The 21,669-nt window shown below is 39.6% G+C and overlaps 1 protein-coding gene across 1 annotated transcript in view; it reads left to right on the top strand.

Annotated features, from left to right (window-relative positions):
• The window catches only part of LOC311135977 (relaxin receptor 1-like), a gene marked incomplete at both ends in the record, with an annotated part of 43,901 nt that extends 23,166 nt beyond the window's left edge, over positions 1 to 20,735 (top strand). Inside the window, 15 exons of the mRNA XM_084170022.1 lie at positions 86 to 191; positions 350 to 421; positions 4,355 to 4,426; positions 5,383 to 5,454; positions 6,741 to 6,812; positions 6,913 to 6,987; positions 7,246 to 7,317; positions 16,948 to 17,019; positions 17,111 to 17,182; positions 17,997 to 18,068; positions 18,163 to 18,234; positions 18,894 to 19,123; positions 19,275 to 19,685; positions 20,190 to 20,402; positions 20,539 to 20,735. Of these exons, the coding sequence (XP_084026148.1) occupies positions 86 to 191; positions 350 to 421; positions 4,355 to 4,426; positions 5,383 to 5,454; positions 6,741 to 6,812; positions 6,913 to 6,987; positions 7,246 to 7,317; positions 16,948 to 17,019; positions 17,111 to 17,182; positions 17,997 to 18,068; positions 18,163 to 18,234; positions 18,894 to 19,123; positions 19,275 to 19,685; positions 20,190 to 20,402; positions 20,539 to 20,735 (1,880 nt within the window). The remainder of the gene's footprint in view (positions 1 to 85; positions 192 to 349; positions 422 to 4,354; positions 4,427 to 5,382; positions 5,455 to 6,740; positions 6,813 to 6,912; positions 6,988 to 7,245; positions 7,318 to 16,947; positions 17,020 to 17,110; positions 17,183 to 17,996; positions 18,069 to 18,162; positions 18,235 to 18,893; positions 19,124 to 19,274; positions 19,686 to 20,189; positions 20,403 to 20,538) is intronic.
• Between the last annotated feature and the right edge of the window lie 934 nt (positions 20,736 to 21,669).

Genomic DNA, 21,669 nt, shown 5'->3' with positions numbered 1-21,669 from the left:
GGAATTCTATCAAACAATAATTACAGGAAATGGTATGTGGGGCATCTGCGTGTGTGCATGTTTCTTCTGTGCTTCTCTCCTGCAGTGTTGGACGTGTTCCCAGAGGTATGTTTCTGTGAGGCCGGGAGAGTAAATTGTAACAAAAAGGGACTACTCAGCGTCCCAGCTGTGTCTTCCAATATAACAGCTCTGTGAGTATACTGGATTCCTACCCTTGGGAAGTCTAACACTAGAACACAGTTATTGGTATTGGGATGGCTAGAGTAGATTGTATTGTAACATCTGGACAAAATGTGTACATCTATGATGGTGTCGTGGCAGTCAAACTAGCAGCTATCTCTACCCTCAGTGAGCTGAACAGCAACCAGATAACAGCTCTCCAACCAGACCAGTTCATCCGCTACAGACACCTTGAGAGACTGTGAGTGTGAACCCCTCTTTTGACCGTTCCTTCTTTCTCTGCACTTGAATCTATTTAAAGGTCCTGTACAGTCAAAAACATGTTTTTCTTCAAATCCAATGATATTGGGATGAAACCAGATCAACAAAGTATGAACAATTATTGTTGCTGGTACATACAGTGAGGGAAAAAAGTATTTGATCTCCTGCTGATTTTGTACGTTTGCCCACTGACAAAGAAATGATCAGTCTATAATTTTAATGGTAGGTTTATTTGCACAGTGAGAGACAGAATAACAACAACAAAATCCAGAAAAACGCATGTCAAAAATTTTATAAATTGATTTGCATTTTAATGAGGGAAATAAGTATTTGACCCCCTCTCAATCAGAAAAATGTCTGGCTCCCAGGTGTCTTTTATACAGGTAACGAGCTGAGATTAGGAGCACACTCTTAAAGGGAGTGCTCCTAATCTCAGCTTGTTACCTGTATAAAAGACACCTGTCCACAGAAGCAATCAATCACATTCCAAACTCTCCACCATGGCCAAGACCAAAGAGCTCTCCAAGGATGTCAGGGACAAGATTGTAGACCTACACAAGGCTGGAATGGGCTACAAGACCATCGCCAAGCAGCTTGGTGAGAAGGTGACAACAGTTGAAGCGATTATTCGCAAATGGAAGAAACACAAAATAATAATAAATAATAATATGCCATTTAGCAGACGCTTTTATCCAAAGCGACTTACAGTCATGCGTGCATACATTTTTTTTGGTGTATGGGTGGTCCCGGGGATCGAACCCACTACCTTGGCGTTACAAGCGCCGTGCTCTACCAGCTGAGCTACAGAGGACCACTAAAATAACTGTCAATCTCCCTCGGCCTGGGGCTCCATGCAAGATCTCACCTTGTGGAGTTGCAATGATCATGAGAACGGTGAGGAATCAGCCCAGAACTACACGGGAGGATCTTGTTAATGATCTCAAGGCAGCTGGGACCATGGTCACCAAGAAAACAATTGGTAACACACTATGCCATGAAGGACTGAAATCCTGCAGCGCCCGCAAGGTCCCCCTGCTCAAGAAAACACATATACATGCCCGTCTGAAGTTTGCCAATGAACATCTGAATGATTCAGAGGAGAACTGGGTGAAAGTGTTGTGGTCAGATGAGACCAAAATCGAGCTCTTTGGCATCAACTCAACTCGCCGTGTTTGGAGGAGGAGGAATGCTGCCTATGACCCCAAGAACACCAACCGTCAAATATGGAGGTGGAAACATTATGCTTTGGGGGTGTTTTTCTGCTAAGGGGACAGGACAACTTCACCGCATCAACAGGGCCATGTACCGTCAAATCTTGGGTGAGAACCTCCTTCCCTCAGCCAGGGCATTGAAAATGGGTCGTGGATGGGTATTCCAGCATGACAATGACCCAAAACACACGGCCAAGGCAACAAGGGAGTGGCTCAAGAAGAAGCACATTAAGGTCCTGGAGTGGCCTAGCCAGTCTCCAAACCTTAATCCCATAGAAAATCTGTGGAGGGAGCTGAAGGTTCGAGGTACCAAACGTCAGCCTCGAAACCTTAATGACTTGGAGAAGATCTGCAAGTACTAAGTCTTGTTTTGCAGAGGGGTCAAATAATTATTTCCCTCAATAAAATGCAAATCAATTTATAACATTTTTGACATGCATTCTTCTGGATTTTTTTGTTGTTATTCTGTCTCTCACTGTTCAAATAAACCTACCATTAAAATTATAGACTGACCATTTCTTTGTCAGTGGGCAAACGCACAAAATCAGCAGGGCATCAAATACTTTTTTCCCTCACTGTAGGTAAAATTTGATTATTGATTATTGGGCAGGTTAGCGTTTTTCGTCATTAATCTTATTAAGTCATCATCTCATCTCTATAGAGCTGCTGCCTATGCTTTCTGAAAAAATAGTTATTCAAAGTAAATAAGGCATACTTTTATGACTACTGAATGCTAACTATCAATCAGTTAGATCATGTATTTTCAGGTAGAGATACCTCACGAAGCAACTGCTTTCAATCCCTCTCAATCTGTAGGCCGTCATTGTAAATAAAAATGTGTTCTTAACTGACTTGCCTAGTTAAATAAAGGTAAAATACAAATACAAATCTTACCTTCTCTCTTCTCTCCATCTTCATGTCTTCCCCACACAGACTGGACAAATAGGCGCGCAATGGATTATAGTCATATAGTTAATTACCACATTTTCTGCACTAAACTATGTAGAATGTTGGCCTGTTGGAAACTAAAACGTCCTACTATAGAGCACAGTTTGGGTTTGATCTGATTAATCTCTAGAGAAACTGTGCATTGAGCTCACAGAAGAAACCAGAACGAAATGGAATTCAAATAATTTGGTAAATTAGTTGTTTAAAAAACGAAAAATGACATTTTGGTTAATCGCTCAGCACTACCTCCTGGACAAGACTCGTGACAATAAATGTTAATTATTGGGGATGTATGCGACAACACATTTAGCCAGTCATTTTAATATACCAACGGTAACGTCTTATTCTCTTACCAAACATAAATAAGTACCGCTTTGTAACCTTCATCGCAGAAGGCGTGTTCGCAGAGGGGCGTGGTTTACATAGCTAGCTAGTCTACTGGTGCCAACATTTGACTGCAGGGTGTAATATAAATATAACTATAGATTTCCCCTATTCGTGTGTGGCAAAGATACTTATAGTTTTTCCCTTTTATCTGTGTCTGGTGTTAGCTAGTTACTGGCTAGCTAGGTCTTCATCCATCCTGCATGGAAAAATGAAGGCTATGACTCTGTTCCGAACTCCCACCCAGTTGTCATGTCAACACACCTGTCAGTGCCTCTGCGAACCGCAACAGATGAGATATGTCAAACCGGACATGTATAATTTATGAAGTGAACCCAGACCTTTCCCTGTCCAGTTTCAACTGAAATTGTCCAACATGAACCGAGCTAGATAGCTAGGTAGCTTGATATAACAGTGCTGGCAGTTTCATTTTGGATATACATTTTACTGCCAGAATTTTGTATATATCGATGCTGTTACAATAACCAAATAACCAAATAATTTGTGAAACCATGATGTGATGTATGACAGGATTAGATGTTGCATGCAATATCAATCTTGTTTGCTTGAGATGATCGCACTGCAACATTGTGTCTAAGTTGCTTGACATAGATAGGTGTTTCAAAGAACTGTCAGTCAAGGTGAGCTCCCCACCCACTCAGCCTATTAGCTTCCCACCCACTCAGCCTGGTCCTTCAGGTTGGTCCTTCAGCTTTACTGATAGTTAAATATGAGAGATAATGTACATTTTCTAAAATTCTGAGCATTTTAAATGGGAACAAATATTGATATTTTACTTGGGAAATAGGATGACTGTTCAGGACCTTTAAATGCATGCAATTCAAGTTGTATGTCTAATGTTAATTAAAAAATCACAAAGAGGGGTTAAAACCCTGGACAATAAAATGCCACACCAAAAAAATGTGTTTAAAAATATATATATATATCATTCAGTAAATGTTTCTATTCATCCATACTTATGAAAAGGCAGGATGTAGCCGTACCTTTACCTTCAATAGCCACTTCTGTTGAAGGTTAACATGTTTTGTGGAATGTCCTACATAAATAATTGTCCAGATTGTCCAGTCTCTCTATGTTACACCATAAACAGAGAGGACTGCATCCACCAACAATGTGTGGCCTCGAATGGTACAGTATCTCCATTCAACTGAATGATAAAGCCATTGTTTTTGGAAAGTTGTTAATTAAGAAAGTTGTGTTTGTCACATACTAACATACTCCTCAATATAATTATCCTCGCTCTGACGATCATCATGTAGTTTTGTCTCATTATTGATGAGATCTTATTTTCTTCCTCATTATACCAGGGCTTTCTCATTAAAACCTTTTAATATGTTTCTGTTCCACAGACACTTGGAAGACAACAGGATCAAAAGTATCGCCAAGCAGGCATTCTCAGGACTCTACTCACTAAGAAGACTGTAAGTCCAAATTCATTATGGGCCACAGTCTGACCGGCGGTAACATGTGCACATCCCTTCATCACCACAAATCGTTGCCCTACATCACACTTCATGAAAACGTATTGAAAGTTATGTAGTATGTAGTACTGTAGAATGTGTATGTGGGCCAACAATTTGTGTTGAGCTCCTTGAGAACAAAACATTTAGGGAAATAAAAGAGAACCAGTCAATTACTAATTTACTGACTAATTTACTGGCGCATCCTTGAGAAGTGTAAATACATTCAGATTGAGATACTGTAGTCTTTCTCCGCTATTCAAACCTAAGACATGTGAAGCGCCCAGGTCTAGTAGACATAAATCAGATGATGCCCGGCTGGTCTGTAATTAAAGGAAGACATGAAAGCCCTTCATCCTCCTCCGTCAGGATTCGCACAGAGGACAGGGCATCCTGGAGATTATATACCAGTCACTCTGACAGCTAGCCTTGGATAGTTGACAGCAAAATCAACTACTCCTACTTTCCACTTGTCACAGCTATTTTCACATCCAGCTTAATGTTAGTGGGAAAAGGCTTGTAAGTAAGCATTTCACGGATAAGTCTACACCTGTTGTATTCGGCAATTGACAAATAAAACATGATTTGATTTAGTGTCTCTCCTCTGTATTCCTGAGGGTCCCAGGGTGTTATCGGTGTCAGTGCTCTGTCCTAATACACTCAGATAGAATTTGCATGAGGAACAGATGGATGTGTTACCCTACCCTACCTCATTCCATATTACTTGCAAGCAGTGGAATGTTCAAAGTGAAGCAGTAAGATCTGCAATTACAACTGTCCCTTTGTCAATATTGTTTTATTTACTATATGTTGTCCCATATTAAATATGAATATCTGGCTTTTCATCTTAAATGTACCTCCTCATTCCCTTTTATGTGTGTTTTTCCCTCCCTGTAAAACTGGCCTGCTGTGATAAGATTTCTCAGTCAGAATCGGATTACATCATTGAAGGCTGGCATTTTTGGAGACCTGTGGAACCTGGAGTGGCTGTAAGTGAACTGGTGTGGAGGATGTTTTCAGTTACCTTTAAGACACCTTCATTAGGAAATGCTTCAGTGCCTTTTTTTTTCTTCTTTTTTTTCACCTTTATTTAACCAGGTAAGCCAGTTGAGAACAAGTTCTCATTTACAACTGCGACCTGGCCAAGATAAAGCAAAGCAGTGCGATAAAAACAACAACACAGAGTTACATATGGGGTAAAAAAACATAAAGTCAAAAAATACAACAGATAATATATATACAGTGTGTGCAAATGTAGCAAGTTATGGAGGTAAGGCAATAAATAGGCTATAGTGCAAAATAATTACAATTAGTATTAACACTGGAATGCTAGATGTGCAAGAGATTATGTGCAAATAGAGATACTGGGGTGCAAAAGAGCAAAATAAATAACAATATAGGGATGAGGTAGTTGGGTGGGCTAATTTCAGATGGGCTGTGAGATCCTCAGTGGGATTCATGAGATTGGTAGACAGTATTTATCTAATTGATACAAAAACACCTGTTTATATTGTTGGAAAATGTGCTGCACTGGGCAGTTGTTTTCAGTGACCTTAAAGGGATAGTTAGAGATTTTGGCAATAGGCCCTTTTTCATACTTACCCAGAATCAGATGAACTCATGGATACCATTGTTGTCTCTGCATGCAGTTTGAAGAAAGTTAGAGGTAGTTTCTGGAGTGATTGCTAACTAGCATTAGCGCAATGACTGGAAGTCTATGGGATCAGCTAGCTGATTGCGCTAACGCTAGTTGATCCCATAGATTGCTAGTTAGCAATCGCTCCAGAAACTACCTCCAACTTCCGTCAAACTGCACACAGAGATATATAAATGGTATCTATGAGTTCATCTGACTCTGGGTAGTAGAAAAAAGGTTTGGCTTAATTGCCAAAATCTTGAACTATCCCTTTAAAGCCACCTTCATTCTCTGCCTCAGAGAATGCCTCAGTACCTTGTTTGTGCTGCACTATTTTCCCAAGAAAGCAATGAGCATAAGGTATAATACAGTGTGACATTTATGGTGTAGCTAACAATCCTCATGTGTGATACATGATGGGATGATATCAAGGCCTATGTACTAATGCCCCCTAAGACTGTTCTTTGACAACAATAATTACAGCTCACGTATAGCTCCAGAAGCTCTCTATTCATTTTGTCTAATGTGACGGATGTGAAACTCGTGATAATTACATGATCAAAGTCAACAAACATAGATGTAAAGGGTGGAGTGTGACACATAAATGGATCTATTTCCCTCTGTTCCCTCTGGGTGTAGGATTCTTGATGAAAATAGAATCGCATCTCTGAGACAGAAATCGTTTGAGGGGCTGATATCTTTATTTTTCCTGTAAGTATCATGCCACTGTGCTTATCACTTTAAGATCTCATGAGATATGCATCATCATTTAACCAACATGCTCTTTAAATGTAATTTAATTTGGCTGCAGGTCTTTGTTGAACAATTCCCTAGAATCCATCCCCAAGAAATCTGTCTGCCTGGAAATGCCTAGATTAAACTGGCTGTGAGTAACAACAGAATAACATCTAACCCACTATGATGGATAATATATGTTGTTGTATTTGACAACTCTTAATCATATTTCCTCATAACCATGTTTATTATTTATGACTGTTTGTCATAATCACTCTGCAACAGTATCTGTTTTCAGAAACGTATCATTTTCTCGTCAAAACACTACCTTGAGTATTTACCAACTACCAGATACTGATACTGATATGATGAATTAATGCCATTCTGGTCTGACACATCTTTTTCACAGAGAACTGGAAGGGAACAGGATTTCATCTTTGTGGGTTTCCAGCTTTCAAAACTGCACCACTCTAACAGTACTGTGAGTTTTGTTTAATTAAAAATATATATTTTCCTCAACTCATTTACAAAATTTTGTAATCTTTGTACCAAATCCAATTACATAGAATGTCTTTACTGTCATTAATTTATTTTACAACAATTACATCTTCACTAGAGAGATGAATGTAATGATATGATTTATATTTCAAATTAAATTCTGCCCTACCCTAAGGAGAAATGTCCTACCGTAAAACCCACACTGGTAAGTGGTGCTAATGCTAAAGCTATGTACTTCAGTCTGGAGCCTCTGCACTACTGCAGCTGATAATGATAATTCAGTCTGAGGGAGAGAGACCACTGGAGCCCACACACATTACATTGGCAGTTTCTATCACTAGTGATTGCCTCTAGGGCCATGTGTGATGCTGAGAGTAATCAGTACAGTCAGGGAAGAAAAATTCTGAAATGCGTGGGGTGTATTAAAGCTTAGACACACCGGTAGGATTGCCAAACGTTTGCCTGCCTAAAGTACTTAACACCTCTGAACAGAGTGTCGGCAGTCAATCTGTTTTGTGTTCACACAGCAAAGACCTTGGAAGTCGTCAGCCACTCAGCCTTAAAATAGCATTGCTTGACAATGCATATCTGTGCGTATTGCTTATGGTCTAGATTCGAAGCTATCTGCGCTAATGTTGGTATTTTGTAGAAATCCCTTGTTGATACTAGCCAGATGGCTACAGCTAGATAACTACTTCGCAAGATGATGAATAAACAATTGAATGAACTCTCATAATCCCATACAGCCAGCGCCAGCCCATAGCCAAATGTTTAGCTAGCTAGCTAACGTTAGCATATTCGCTAGCTCGCACAAAATAGCTAGCTGGCTAGCTAAGGACACTGCACTAACTCGGCAGCTAACACAGGCAGCTGTTTCATGGAAACTAGCTAATCCATTGTGGTTTAATTATAATGTCAAGCTACAGTGGTTAGCTAGCTTGGAGGAAGTATTTAGTGTTGTGTGCATTGCGTCTGTGCACTTAGCTAGCTACCATCCCATAGCCTACATTGCATATGAAGTGTGACTAGCTCATCCAATGGATGTATGAAGAAAATGCCCTATTTGTACCACAAAGAAAATTGTTGGCTCCCCAACGTTGGGATTCTTGCCCTCTGATTGGCTCAAAGTCTAGTTGTTGGCCACTGACGAGCATAGAGCTCGCAAGGTTGTAGTCCTAAATCCTGGAAACAAGTTACCTGTGGTTTGTCAAAGATTATGGATATACTGACATCATACATGTCTCTCCGCACTAAAAATGAAAGTCGTTGTCCACAAAGCGGCACAGCGGGCTGTCTAGCTCCCGCCTATCCATTCTTTGAATTGGTGGATACATCTCATTATTGTAATCTTTTTTTCAATATTCGATGAGGGTTGTTGACGTCAAACGCCTGTATTCAATGGAGAGAGATGCTATGCTACTAGCCTTATGCCATGAATATGTATAGCCATCTTGAGACAACTCCAATATAAAGTATTTTTTCTCAAAGTTGGCGGGATGTCACGTGTCTTACAAATATTTTTTATTTGATTTATTTTACCTTTATTTAACTAGGCAAGTCAGTTAAGAACAAATTCTTATTTACAATGACGGCTTACACCGGCCAAACCTGGACGACGCTGGACCAATTGTGCGCCGCCCTATGGGACTCCCAATCACGGCCGGTTGTGATACAGCATGGAATCAAACCAGGGGGTCTGTAGTGACGCCTCAAGCACTGAGATGCAGTGCCTTAGACCACTGCGCCACTCGGGAGCCCATATCAGTACACTCATAACAACTTAAGCGTTATGAAACTTCTTTTTGATCAAATAAATCTCATGTAGCAAATAAGCAATTAATGTTTTTATTTTATTTATTTTATTTATTTTTTATTTTTTAGGGGGTAGATCAGCTTTAATACTTCAGATAGATTGTAACTTCCACCAATGTAATTGTCTGCATCACTTCCAATCCAACCATATGTTTTTTTTCTCGCAAATATATACAGTGAAGAAAAAAAGTATTTGATCCCCTGCTGATTTTGTACGTTTGCCCACTGACAAAGAAATGATCAGTCTATAATTTTAATGGTAGGTTTATTTGAACAGTGAGAGACAGAATAACAACAAAAAAATCCAGAAAAACGCATGTAAAAAATGTTATAAATTGATTTGCATTTTAATGAGGGAAATAAGTATTTGATCCCATCTCAATCAGAAAGATTTCTGGCTCCCATGTGTCTTTTATACAGGTAACGAGCTGAGATTAGGAGCACACTCTTAAAGGGAGTGCTCCTAATCTCAGTTTGTTACCTGTATAAAATACACCTGTCCACAGAAGCAATCAATCAATCAGATTCCATACTCTCCACCATGGCCAAGACCAAAGAGCTCTCCAAGGATGTCAGGGACAAGATTGTAGACCTACACAACAGTTGGTGCGATTATTCGCAAATGGAAGAAACACAAAATAACTGTCAATCTCCCTCGGCCTGGGGCTCCATGCAAGATCTCACCTCGTGGAGTTGCAATGATCATGAGAACAGTGAGGAATCAGCCCAGAACTACATGGGAGGATCTTGTCAATGATCTCAAGGCAGCTGGGACCATAGTCACCAAGAAAACAATTGGTAACACACTACGCCGTGAAGGACTGAAATGCTGCAGCGCCCGCAAGGTCCCCCTGCTCAAGAAAGCACATATACAGGGCCGTCTGAAGTTTGCCAATGAACATCTGAATGATTCAGAGGAGAACTGGGTGAAAGTGTTGTGGTCAGATGAGACCAAAATCGAGCTCTTTGGCATCAACTCAACTCGCCGTGTTTGGAGGAGGAGGAATGCTGCCTATGACCCCAAGAACACCATCCCCACCGTCAAACATGGAGGTGGAAACATTATGCTTTGGGGGTGTTCTCCACCAAGTACTAAGTCATGTTTTGCAGAGGGGTCAAATACTTATTTCCCTCATTAAATTGCAAATCAATTTATAACATTTTTGACATGCGTTTTTCTGGATTTTTGTTGTTGTTATTCTGTCTCTCACTGTTAAAAAAAACCTACCATTAAAATTATAGACTGATCATGTCTTTGTCAGTGGGCAAACGTGCAAAATCAGCAGGGGATCAAATACTTTTTTCCCTCACTGTAAATAACATTCTATTGGTAGCAAGAATTTTGTATAATAATTTAAAGTTTTGAATCCGGCGTCGTTTTGCGTATCAATTCATAAACACTATGCCATGGAATCGGTACGTCAAAAATCTCTTCCCAACTATTTTGCAATCTATATGGGACGGCTGTCAATCCTTTGGTCCTTAAATGAAACTGGTATACTTTTTTATTTATCACAATTTTCTTTAACCAATTATATTCTTTAATGCAAGGCCGGCAGACAAGTTCCTTACTTTTTCCCCCTTCCACTTTCCTTTTCCATTTTTGTGGTAATGCTGCAATTATTTGGTTGTAATTTTGTGTAGAGCAGACATTTCCATATGTTTTTGTTAGCTGCATGTGCGACATAACTCCACCAGTCCTACCGATAATATAATTTACGAAGATTATACCTTTTGTAAACATTTTGTCAAAAGAAATAGGTTTTTTATCAATTAGTATATTTGAGTTTAACCACAATATTTGTTGCATTATTTGTTCTGTCGTTTCTGAAGGATTAAATTGAAATTGCAACCAACTTTCTATGGCTTGTTTTAGAAATAGTGATATTTGGGAGATTATTTCCTTTTCAAATAATTTAAAGTGAGAGGTTGTAATCTGAATAAAGGGAAAAATGCCATTCTTGAACATTGGGTGAGACAATCTTACTAATTTGCTAGAGAACCAGTTCGGATTTAAGTATAACTTTTGTATGACTGAAGCTTTTAGTGATAGGTCTAATGCTTTAATATTTAATAATTTCTGTCCTCCGAATTCATATTCATTATATAAATAGGCCCGTTTAATTTTGTCTGGCTTGCCGTTCCAAATAAAATGGAATATTTTTTTCTCATATAATTTAAAAAACTGTTTGCTAGGCGTAGGCAAGACCATAAGCAAATAGGTAAATGGGGATAATACTAAAGAGTTAATCAGGGTGATTTTTCCACAAATTGACAGGTATTTACCTTTTCATGGTAGCAAGATCTTATCTATTTTTGCTAACTTTCTATTAAAATGTATTGGAGTGAGATCATTTATTTCATTTGGGATATGTATTCTGAGTATATCCACATCACCATCAGACCATTTTATTGGTAAACTACATGGTAATGTAAAAATTGTATTTTTTAGTGATCCAATACGTAATATAGTACATTTATCATAATTTGGTTGTAATCCAGAGAGGTTAGAAAATGTATCTAGATCCTCTATGAGGCTGTGTTGGGATTCAAGTTGTGGATTTAAAAGAAAACATGAATCATCAGCGTACAATGACACCTTTGTTTTAAGCCCTGGATTTCTAATCCCTTGATATTATTGTTGGATCTGATTTTAATAGCTAACATCTCGATGGCAATAATAAATAGATATGCCGATAGTGGACAACCTTGTTTCACTCCTCTTGACAGTTTAAAACTTTCTGATAAATAGCCATTATTTACTATTTTACACCTAGGGTTACTATACATGATTTTAACCCAATTTATAAGAGATTGTCCACAATTGAAATGCTCCAGGCTTTTATATATAAACCCCAGTCGTACTTTATCAAATGCCTTTTCGAAGTCTGCTAATATAGTAGGCCTGGTTTCCCAGATTTTTTATAGTGTTCTATTGTTTCCAGTACTTGCCTTATATTATCTCCAATGTATCTTCCATGTAAAAAACCTGTCTGATTAGAATGAATAATGTCCGACAATACCTTTTTAATTCTATGCGCTATACATTTTGCTAGAATTTTTGCAGTGTAACCGGCCTCCAATTTTTTTAATGGACTGGATCTTTATATTTTCCACTTGTATCCTGTTTCAGTAATAATGAAATCAGACCTTCTTCTTGAGTGTCTGATAATCTACCATTTACATAGGAGTGGTTAAAACATGCTAATAACTGTCCTCTGAGTATATCAAAAAAGGTTTGGTATACCTCGACTGGTATGCCATCCAACCCTGGAGTTTTCCCAGACTTAAAGTCTTTAATTGCATCCAGAAGTTCCTCCTTTGTAATTTCACCTTCACATGAGTCTTTCTGTATGGCTGTTAATTTTACATTATCAATAGAAAAAAATCTCTACAATTTGCTTCAGTTAGAGGAGATGGAGGCGATTGAAACGAAAACATATGCTTAATGTTATTAATGTTTTTGTTGACCATACAAAACGTCCTTGTTTGGTGGGCCAAACAAAGAAAGATCTCCACCTGCTGGAGCGAGACAGATTTTCCGCTGAGTTGGGTCTCTCTCTTCCTCTTCCTCTCTGGGTTCGTTCAGCCATCATTATGGGGGGAAAAAATGAATGGCTAAAGAATAGGGTTTTGGAATAAACGCCGAAAACAAGGTCTGAGGTTAACACAGTCTGAGGTTAACACGTTTTGTTCTATGAGATAATAGCAGTCAGTTAACATTACCTTTATAATTTATGAAGCTTTTATGTGCTTTTATAAATGATAAAAATTCTTCCAAATTCACAAAAAGTGATGTAAGCTAATGAAGATTATCTCATAGAACAAAACATTTAAGATCTCCTGAACCTGTGTTTACCACATACCTTATTTTCAGCTTTTATCTAAAAACCCTACAAAAACTCCATTCATTTTCTCCCTAGGTGTCACGAATTCCGCCGAGTCTGCTCCTCCTCCTTGTTCGGGCAGGCTTCGGCGTTCATCGTCCCCGGAGTACTAGCTACTACCGCTTGATGTTCTCTATGTTTGTTTGGTTTTGTCTTGTTGGTGCACCTGTTTCGTCTTATGTATTGATTATGTCACCTATAAGTTTCCTTTGGTTTTGTTTGCAGTTGTGTGTTGTTGTCCGCCTGTCCGTTGGTGTACATTGTATTTTGTTGTTAGTGTATTTACGCACTGTTTGCGTAATCGCTCGCCTCCTGTGTTCGAGGCCCGTTATTTTTGCATTGTCGTGGTGAACTAGTAAAGTCGTTTTGACTGAGCTTCTGTGTCCTGCGCCTGACTCCTACACCGCATCCACATCAGCTTTGTGACACTAGGCTTTGTTTAATGAACCATGGCGGAGTTAGTGCCTACAAAAAGACGCCTTTATTATTTCTCTCCATTGCGATTCTACAAGTAGAATCGGGTTTGCCACTACCGGGTCGGCACGCAGCAGGTACCGCTTTTGTTCTAGCAAGAGAAGGAACAGCCTCCCACTGTGATAGGTACCTATCGTGAGTCTATCGGCAGTGAGATTCTTGGTGTGTTTCATGCTTTAGCTCTCTCAATTGAAGGTGATGGTGGAGTCAATGTGGGGTCGAGAATCTGGAAATACTCTGGTAGACTCTTTGGGTGTTTCTCAATATGCATACTATCATGCTCCACACTCTCATGCTCCGAGTGTATTCTCCGAGGACGTTCTCTTGAGTACGTTCTTGTGAGGACCAGGTTGTGGAGAACGCATAAAACATTACATTTGAGAAGCACTCGCACTCCCGCCACTATATTACCTCACGCTGCACCTCCCCATTCACTGAACCTTCTTCCAACCAGGACAATGGCAACAGAGACAAAACAAGATATACACAAAACAAATGTTTTACTTTATAACTATCAGCTAGCTATATGTGAATTGTATTAATGTAGCTAACCAGATAGTTGAACAGGCAAAAATGACCTAAAACTAATGGGTAGATGTCAATTATTTTTGGGTAGCTAGCTCTCTGACAATTCTTGATGGCTTTCTGGCTAGCTAACTGTAGTAGCTAGCCAGTTAGCCCTATTGACTTACTATGGGTTTGCGATTTACGCAAACTTCAGTGGGCATTGTAGGCAGGTAAACATGCCAAAATTAACACAGCATATACAGTGCATACGGAAAGTATTCAGACCCCTTCACGTTTTCCAAATGTTATTATGTTACCGCCTTATTCTAAAATGGATTAAATAAAACATTTTCCTCATCAATCTACACACAATACCCCATAATGACAAAGTGAAAACAGGTTTTTTGTATTAAAAATAAAAAAACAGATACCTTATTTACATAAGTATTCAGACCCTTTGCTATGAGACTCGAAATTGAGCTCAGGTGCATCCAGTTTCCATTGATTATCCTTGAGATGTTTCTACAACTTGATTGGAGTCCACCTGTGGTAAATTCAATTGATTGGACATGATTTGGAAAGGCACACACCTGTCTATATAAGGTCCCACAGTGGACAGTGCATGTCAGAGCAAAAACCAAGCCATGTGGTCGAAGGAATTGTCCGTAGAGCTCCAAGACAGGATTGTGTCGAGGTACAGATCTGGGGAAGGGTACCAAAACATTTCTGCTGCATTGAAGACCCCCAAGAACACAGTGGCTTCCATCATTCTTAAATTGAAGAAGTTTGGAACCACCAAGACTCTTTCTAGAGCTGGCCGCCCGGCCAAACTGAGCAATCAGGGGAGAAGGGCCTTGGTCAGGGAGGTGACCAAGAACCCTATGGTCACTGACAGAGCTCCAGAGTTCCTCTGTGGAGATCGGAGAACCTTCCAGAAGGACAACCATCTCTGCAGCACTCCACCAATCAAACCTTTATGGTAGAGTGGCCAGACGGAAGCCACTCCTCACATGACAGCCTGCTTGGAGTTTGCCAAAGGCACCTAAAGGACTCTCAGACCATGAGAATCAAGATGCTCTGGTCTGATGAAACCAAGATTGAACACTCTGGCCTGAATGCCAAGCGTCACGTCTGGAGGAAATCAGCACCGCTCATCACCTGGCCAATACCATCCCTACGGTGAAGCATGGTGGTGGCAGCATCATGTTGTTGTGGGGATGTTTTTCAGCGGCAGGGACTGTGAGACTAGTCAGGATCGAGGGAAAGATGAACGGAGCAAAGTACCGAGAGATCCTTGATGAAAACCTGCTCCAGAGCACTCAGGACCTCAGACTGGGGAAAAGGTTCACCTTCCAACAGGACAATGACCCTAATCACACAGCCAAGACAACGCAGGGGTGGCTTCGGGACAAATCTCTGAATGTCCTTGAGTGGCCCAGCCAGAGCCCATCTTGAACCCGAATGAACATCTCTGGAGAGACCTGAAAATAGTTGTGCAGCGACGCTCCCCATCCAACATGACAGAGCTTGAGAGGATCTGCAGAGAAGAATGGAAGGAACTCCCCAAATACAGGTGTTCCAAGCTTGTAGTGTCATACCGAAGAAGACTCAAGGCCGTAATTGCTGCCAAAGGTGCTTCAGCAAAGTACTGAGTAAAGGGTCAGAATACTTATGTAAATGTGATATTTCAGTTTTATTGTAATTTTTTTGCATTTGCAAACATTTCAAAAAATATGTTTTTGCTTCGTCATTATGGGGTATTGTGTGTAGATGTAATCAATTTTAGAATAAGGCTGTAACGTAACAAAATGTGGAAAAAGTGAAGGGGTCTGAAGACATTTCGAATGCACTGTATTTATTAACATATCAAGTAAAAAATATTGTTGTCAGGCAACATATAAGATGGGAATAGGCAACATTTATTTCCGAAGTCGGAGTGCATTTTCTCTCGCTTCAGCTCAAATAATGTCCGGCAGTGAAAAAAAAATATTTGCATAATTTTTTAAGTGGTTGCATCATATTTCTGTGCATACTTTCCGTTAAGCTTGCATCCATGCATGCTTAAAAATATGTACACACGGAGTACGCATTCGAGAAGTGCCCATGCTCCAATTTGCATGCTCGGAGCACAGTAGTATGCATTTTGAGAAACACCCTTTGACTTATCTAAACCTGAGTGCTAAATATAGCATGTATCCTGTGATGTCAGCTTAATGCCTCGATCACACCGACAGTGTCATTGCATTTCTGTACACCAGAAGTACATTAATTTCCAATGGAACACTGCCTTTGCCTTGCAGCATTGCATTGCAGAGGAAGTTTACAGTGCATCCTGAGTGGTGCATTCATTGGATTTATCGAACATATGCATCAAATTATATGCGTAGAAGGCTTGATGGAAATGGTAGCAGAAGGTGAATGTTGAACTTCTGCTGCGCACATATCCAGATGATGCTGCATACCATTTTGCGCAAAAACGCTGTAGGTCTGATCGAGGTGTAAGCATTTGCTGGCCGAGAGTACTTAGCACCTCTGAATGGAATTTGCAGAGTCCGCACCGATTTTCCATCAGGTATCAGGTGAAAAATGTGGGTGGCCCCTAAAACACAGTGGCTGAACCAGCAGATGAATGCTTGACCACTTGATCCACGTTCGATGTGCGATTATTGAGGCAGGGCTGGATTTCCTCTGGTGAGGGATGAGTAAAATCAATAAATCAAATAGAGTTTGATAGGTATTAGTGGGAGAAAATAATTTGTTTTGCTTTTATATAAATAGTACCTAATTTCTTTAGGATATACCTACTATCAAATTAAACTCTAAATAAAATCTAACAAACAGTGTATGTAAATTACTATTCAAGTCATGTAACTGGTCTAGTAGGGACTGTTCTTGAATAACAATTACTACTTATAGGGACATTTATTTTGCAGGGCTCTTCGAAAGAACAGAATACAAACCATTGAGGAGGGAATCTTTTTTGGAATGCCAAACCTGATAGACCTGTGAGTTAACTTTACTTAACACAACATGATATGGGTCAAATAATGCTGTAGAATGTATTTCATTGTTGAAATTATTATTTTGTCATTCCAGGGACGTATCTGTAAACAAAATTGAGGAGTTCTCCTCAACTATGTTTAGAAATCTTCAAAACCTAAAACAGTTGTGAGTATATCCAATTTCTATTTGAATCCTATCCCTAATATACACTGAGTATACCAAACATTAGGAACACCTTCCAAATATTGAGTTGCAACCCCTGCTTTTGCCCTCCGAACAGCCTCAATTTGTCGGTGCATGGACTCTACAAGGTGTCGAAAGCGTTCCACAGCGATGCTGGCCCATGTTGACTCCAATGCTTCCCACAGTTGTGTCAAGTGCCTTGCTCAAGGGCACATCAGCAGGTTTTTCACCTAGTAATCTCAGGGATTTGAACCAGCAACATTTCAGTTACTGGCCCAAAGCGCTTAACCACTAGGCTACCTGCCAAGCCTTCCAAAGGCACTTCAATCTTTTGTCTTTCCCATTCACTCTCTTAATGGCACACATAATCCATGTCTCTATTGTCTCAAGGCTTAGAAATCCTTCTTTAACCTGTCTCCTCCCCTTCATCTACACTGATTGAAGTAGATTTAACAAGTGACATCAATAAGGGATCATAGCTTTCATCTGGATTCACCTGGTCAGTTTATGTCATAGAAAGAGCAGTGTTCTTAATGTTTTGTATACTCAGTGTATATACTATTTTGAAAGATGTTCTTGTTACTTACAATGGATTTACTGAATGCGTTTGATCCACTTTGTACGATCAAGTAGGAGAAATACTAACTTTATATTGTTGAGTTGCAGTTTATTAACTGCGCTGCTCAAAGAGTCTTCCATCAACCTGGCCTTGAGGCCATGTTGACCACAGAGACAGGGGCGATAAATCAAAGTGATATAACCTGCCCTGTATTGATGTTTCCCCCTCTTCTCTCAGGAACATCTCAAATAACCCTCTAACTCATATCTATGATGATCAGTTTGACATGTTTGTCAATTTGCAGTCTCTGTAAGTAATAGTTTTTATTTTATACAGTACTTATGTGACATGGTCTACTAGCTTTAGGGAATTGGAGAAAGAGTAATGTTTTTGCTCCCCTCAGGAGTATAGAGGAGGTTGAGATACCAAACATCAGTATTCAGATGTTTCGCTCTCTTAGCAACTTGTCCCATATGTGAGTATATATTCTGTCTTCATTTATTATTCTTATGTCATCAACATTTTATTTCATACTGTATAAACGGTAAGGCACTAAGCCTGTAGAAGCTGCTAATTGGGATTTAATTCATTTAATAGTTTGTTAGAAGCTTACTGTACAGGGTAAAAACACGGGATAAATATAGTATGCGTAAATGTCTAAACATTCGTTGCCAATTACCTACCAACAAGTAATGAATTCATGGCTTCTCATGCATGCATAATACAGGACTGTTTATAAGTGTTTGATAAGCTACTTACAAACAGTGGACCAACGACTAATTAGCAGCTTATACAGGCTTAATTAGGCCATTATACAATAAATGGACTCCTAAAATAAGCAGCTGTGTTGCTTGGTGTACAGTAAGGTGTTGTTACTACAAATAATGTTTAATCAACAATAATGTTTAGTCAGCACAGGTCAGGTCCACACTGCATATAAAGCACCAAAGCCTAGTTAGAGGGCAGTTAAGCACTCTGTATAACTGTATCCATTTGTTAGCTAATCTCTCTTCTCTGACAAAGCACATTATAATACCCTAAAAAAATTGTTAACTGTTAACTTCAGAAGTAAGTTTGTAAATTCATTCAAAGGTGATTAATTGTGATATTTTTAAATATTTTTTCTTGACCCAGTTATTTTAAGAAATTTGAATACTGTGGCTACTCTCCTAATGTGCGAAGTTGCAAGCCAAACACTGACGGGATTTCAACATTTGAGAATCTTCTTGCGAACATCATCCTTCGTGTTTTTGTGTGGGTGGTGGCCTTCATCATCTGCTTTGGCAACGTCTTTGTGATCTGCTTGAGGTCTTGCATTGCATCTGAAAACCACCACCACACCATGGCCATCATATCACTGTGCTGTGAGTAGACTACCTCAACACAATGAGGGCAGCAATCACTTCTCATTACCTTGTACTTAGCTAACTCATTATTTATTGAGATTCGTAAAACTCCTCTCATAACAAACTATACATACTAACTAAGATCCCTGAAATCCATCCTATCTGTTAGGTGCTGACTGCCTGATGGGAGTCTACCTGTTCTTCATCGGTGCGTTTGACATCAAATACTGTGGAGAGTACAACAGACATGCCCAGCTGTGGATGGAGAGCCTGCAGTGCCAGTTGATTGGCTGTCTGGCCATGCTGTCCACTGAGGTGTCAGTCATGCTTCTGACCTACATGACTCTGGAGAAGTACCTGTGCATTGTGTTCCCCTTCCACAACTACAGAGCCGGACGTAAACAGACGCTCTGCTACCTCATCTTCATCTGGGTCCTGGGTTTCATTATTGCCGTCATTCCCTTATGGGACAAGCAGACATTTGGGAATTACTACGGCAGGAATGGAGTATGTTTTCCACTTCACTCAGACGAGATGGAGAAACCAGGGGCCCGATGCTACTCCACTGGAATATTTCTGGGTAAGAGGAACATCCCTCTGAGCACGCTGAAAATACATATTTTTGGTTGAAAATATGTCCTTTTGGTTGAAAATGTATTGTGCTCACTGGGATAGGAATCAGCCCTGATGGTGGTGAATCAACAAAATAATGAGGATAATATGAGATGAGGATGGAATTCCACAGGCCTTGGATTGTGTTTCATGTATTTCCCTGGGTGGACATGAGACTGCCATGAAAAAAAGGGTTTATCATCTCATCATCATCATCTTAGATCTCAGCTAGACTTTTCTCTCACAGCGATAAGGACTTCTTATATACCAATTAGTTCTACTCAATTCTAATCCGTTCCAATCAGTTCAAATCTCCATGAGAAAAGAAAGATCACGAATTTCAGCAAGTTTTGCAATACCTTTACACTGATTATGGTTTTACCTACATAATTTGGTTTTATTCAATGCATATGTCAGGACGGGTACATTGTAAAGTGTAATGAAAGCATGTTTTTCACATTTTGTCCTTCAGGGTTGAATCTCTTTGCATTCATCATGATCGTCTTCTCCTACACCAGCATGTTTTACTCTGTACAGAAAACAGCTAAGACAGCAAGACAGTCTGTCTACAACAAGGAGGTCTCTATAGCCAAGAGGTTTTTCTTCATCGTTTTCACAGATGCCATGTGTTGGACACCTATATTCATCCTAAAGATCCTCTCTCTTTTACGAGTGGAAATAGCAGGTAAACCAGATACATGTGGTTACATGATTACTACTATTAAATTGCAATCATTATGTTTAATCTTTGTGAACTCCTCGTCCTCTTCCTCCGGCTCCTCCTCCACCCCATCATCCTCCTCTTTCTCCCTGTCCTCCAGGAACAATCGTTCTATGGGTGGTGATCTTCATCCTGCCCATCAATAGTGCTTTAAACCCCATCCTGTACACCATCACTGCCAGCTCCTTCCAGGAGAAATTCAAACTCTGCCTGAAGGCCAAGTGCAAACAGGCTGGGCTCAGGGAAACGTCCCAAAAAGTATCTGAAGTCTACCAGAACCCCAGTGCTCCCCCTTAATGAAAAGGACCCTCTCAGTCAGGGAGCTGGCCAACCGTCTTCCTGGAGAGCTACTGCCTGGGTATGCCGGCTTTTGTTCCAGCCCTTCTGGAACACACCTGATTCAAAACATCAAGATCTGGCTGAGCATCTGATTAGTAGGATCAGTGTGTTTGAGCAGGGCTTGAGCAAAGCCTGCATACTGAGTAGCTCTCCAGGAGGAGGGTTGGCTACCCATGTTCTTATTTATTTGATAGGGGTGAGATGTATTCTTGTAATCATTCTTTACCAGCAAGAGAACACATTTTCTGGGAACCAATTTATTAACAAATGTTTTGTGTGAATACGTAAAGTACAGTTATTGTAAACACAGATGTGCAGAATCACAAATTATTTTGCCTACCCAATTGATATTGCACAAATTGTATTGTATAAATGTATAATAAAAAATGTTACAAAAAATATTGAAAACATATATGGAATTGAAAAGGTGTAAATGAGTGACGTGTTTTGGGTTTTAGGGTGTGACATTTGGTTAGGTTTGGTATATTTGACATTCAGATGCAATGTTACTACTTGCTTCTCAAGCGCAACTGTGACAAGAAGGTAAACAAGAAAACAATTGAAAACGAATTATGATGGTGAAAAAGGGCCGGGGGATTTTGGGAGAGAAACTACACATTTCACTAAGCCAGAACTCAAAATAGCATTCATTCGTTTTTCAATATTTAAATGTTTATTGATTTTCTACTCTGTTTTACAGTAAGAGCAGTATAATACAAATAGGTAGTAAATGAAGAGTAAATAGTAATAGATGAGACAAATAAGATAAACACATTGTTGTGGGCTAAAATGCAAGTTATATACAACTGCTTCATTGAGTACAATACAATGGCCTGTTATGTTACAAAAAGTATTAACTCAAAACTACCCTGTAGTTTACAGAAATGTAATA

The sequence above is a fragment of the Coregonus lavaretus genome, assembly GCF_964263955.1.
Source record: "Coregonus lavaretus genome assembly, chromosome: 10".
Lineage (NCBI taxonomy): Eukaryota > Metazoa > Chordata > Actinopteri > Salmoniformes > Salmonidae > Coregonus > Coregonus lavaretus.
This window is presented reverse-complemented; position numbering and strand designations above follow the sequence as displayed.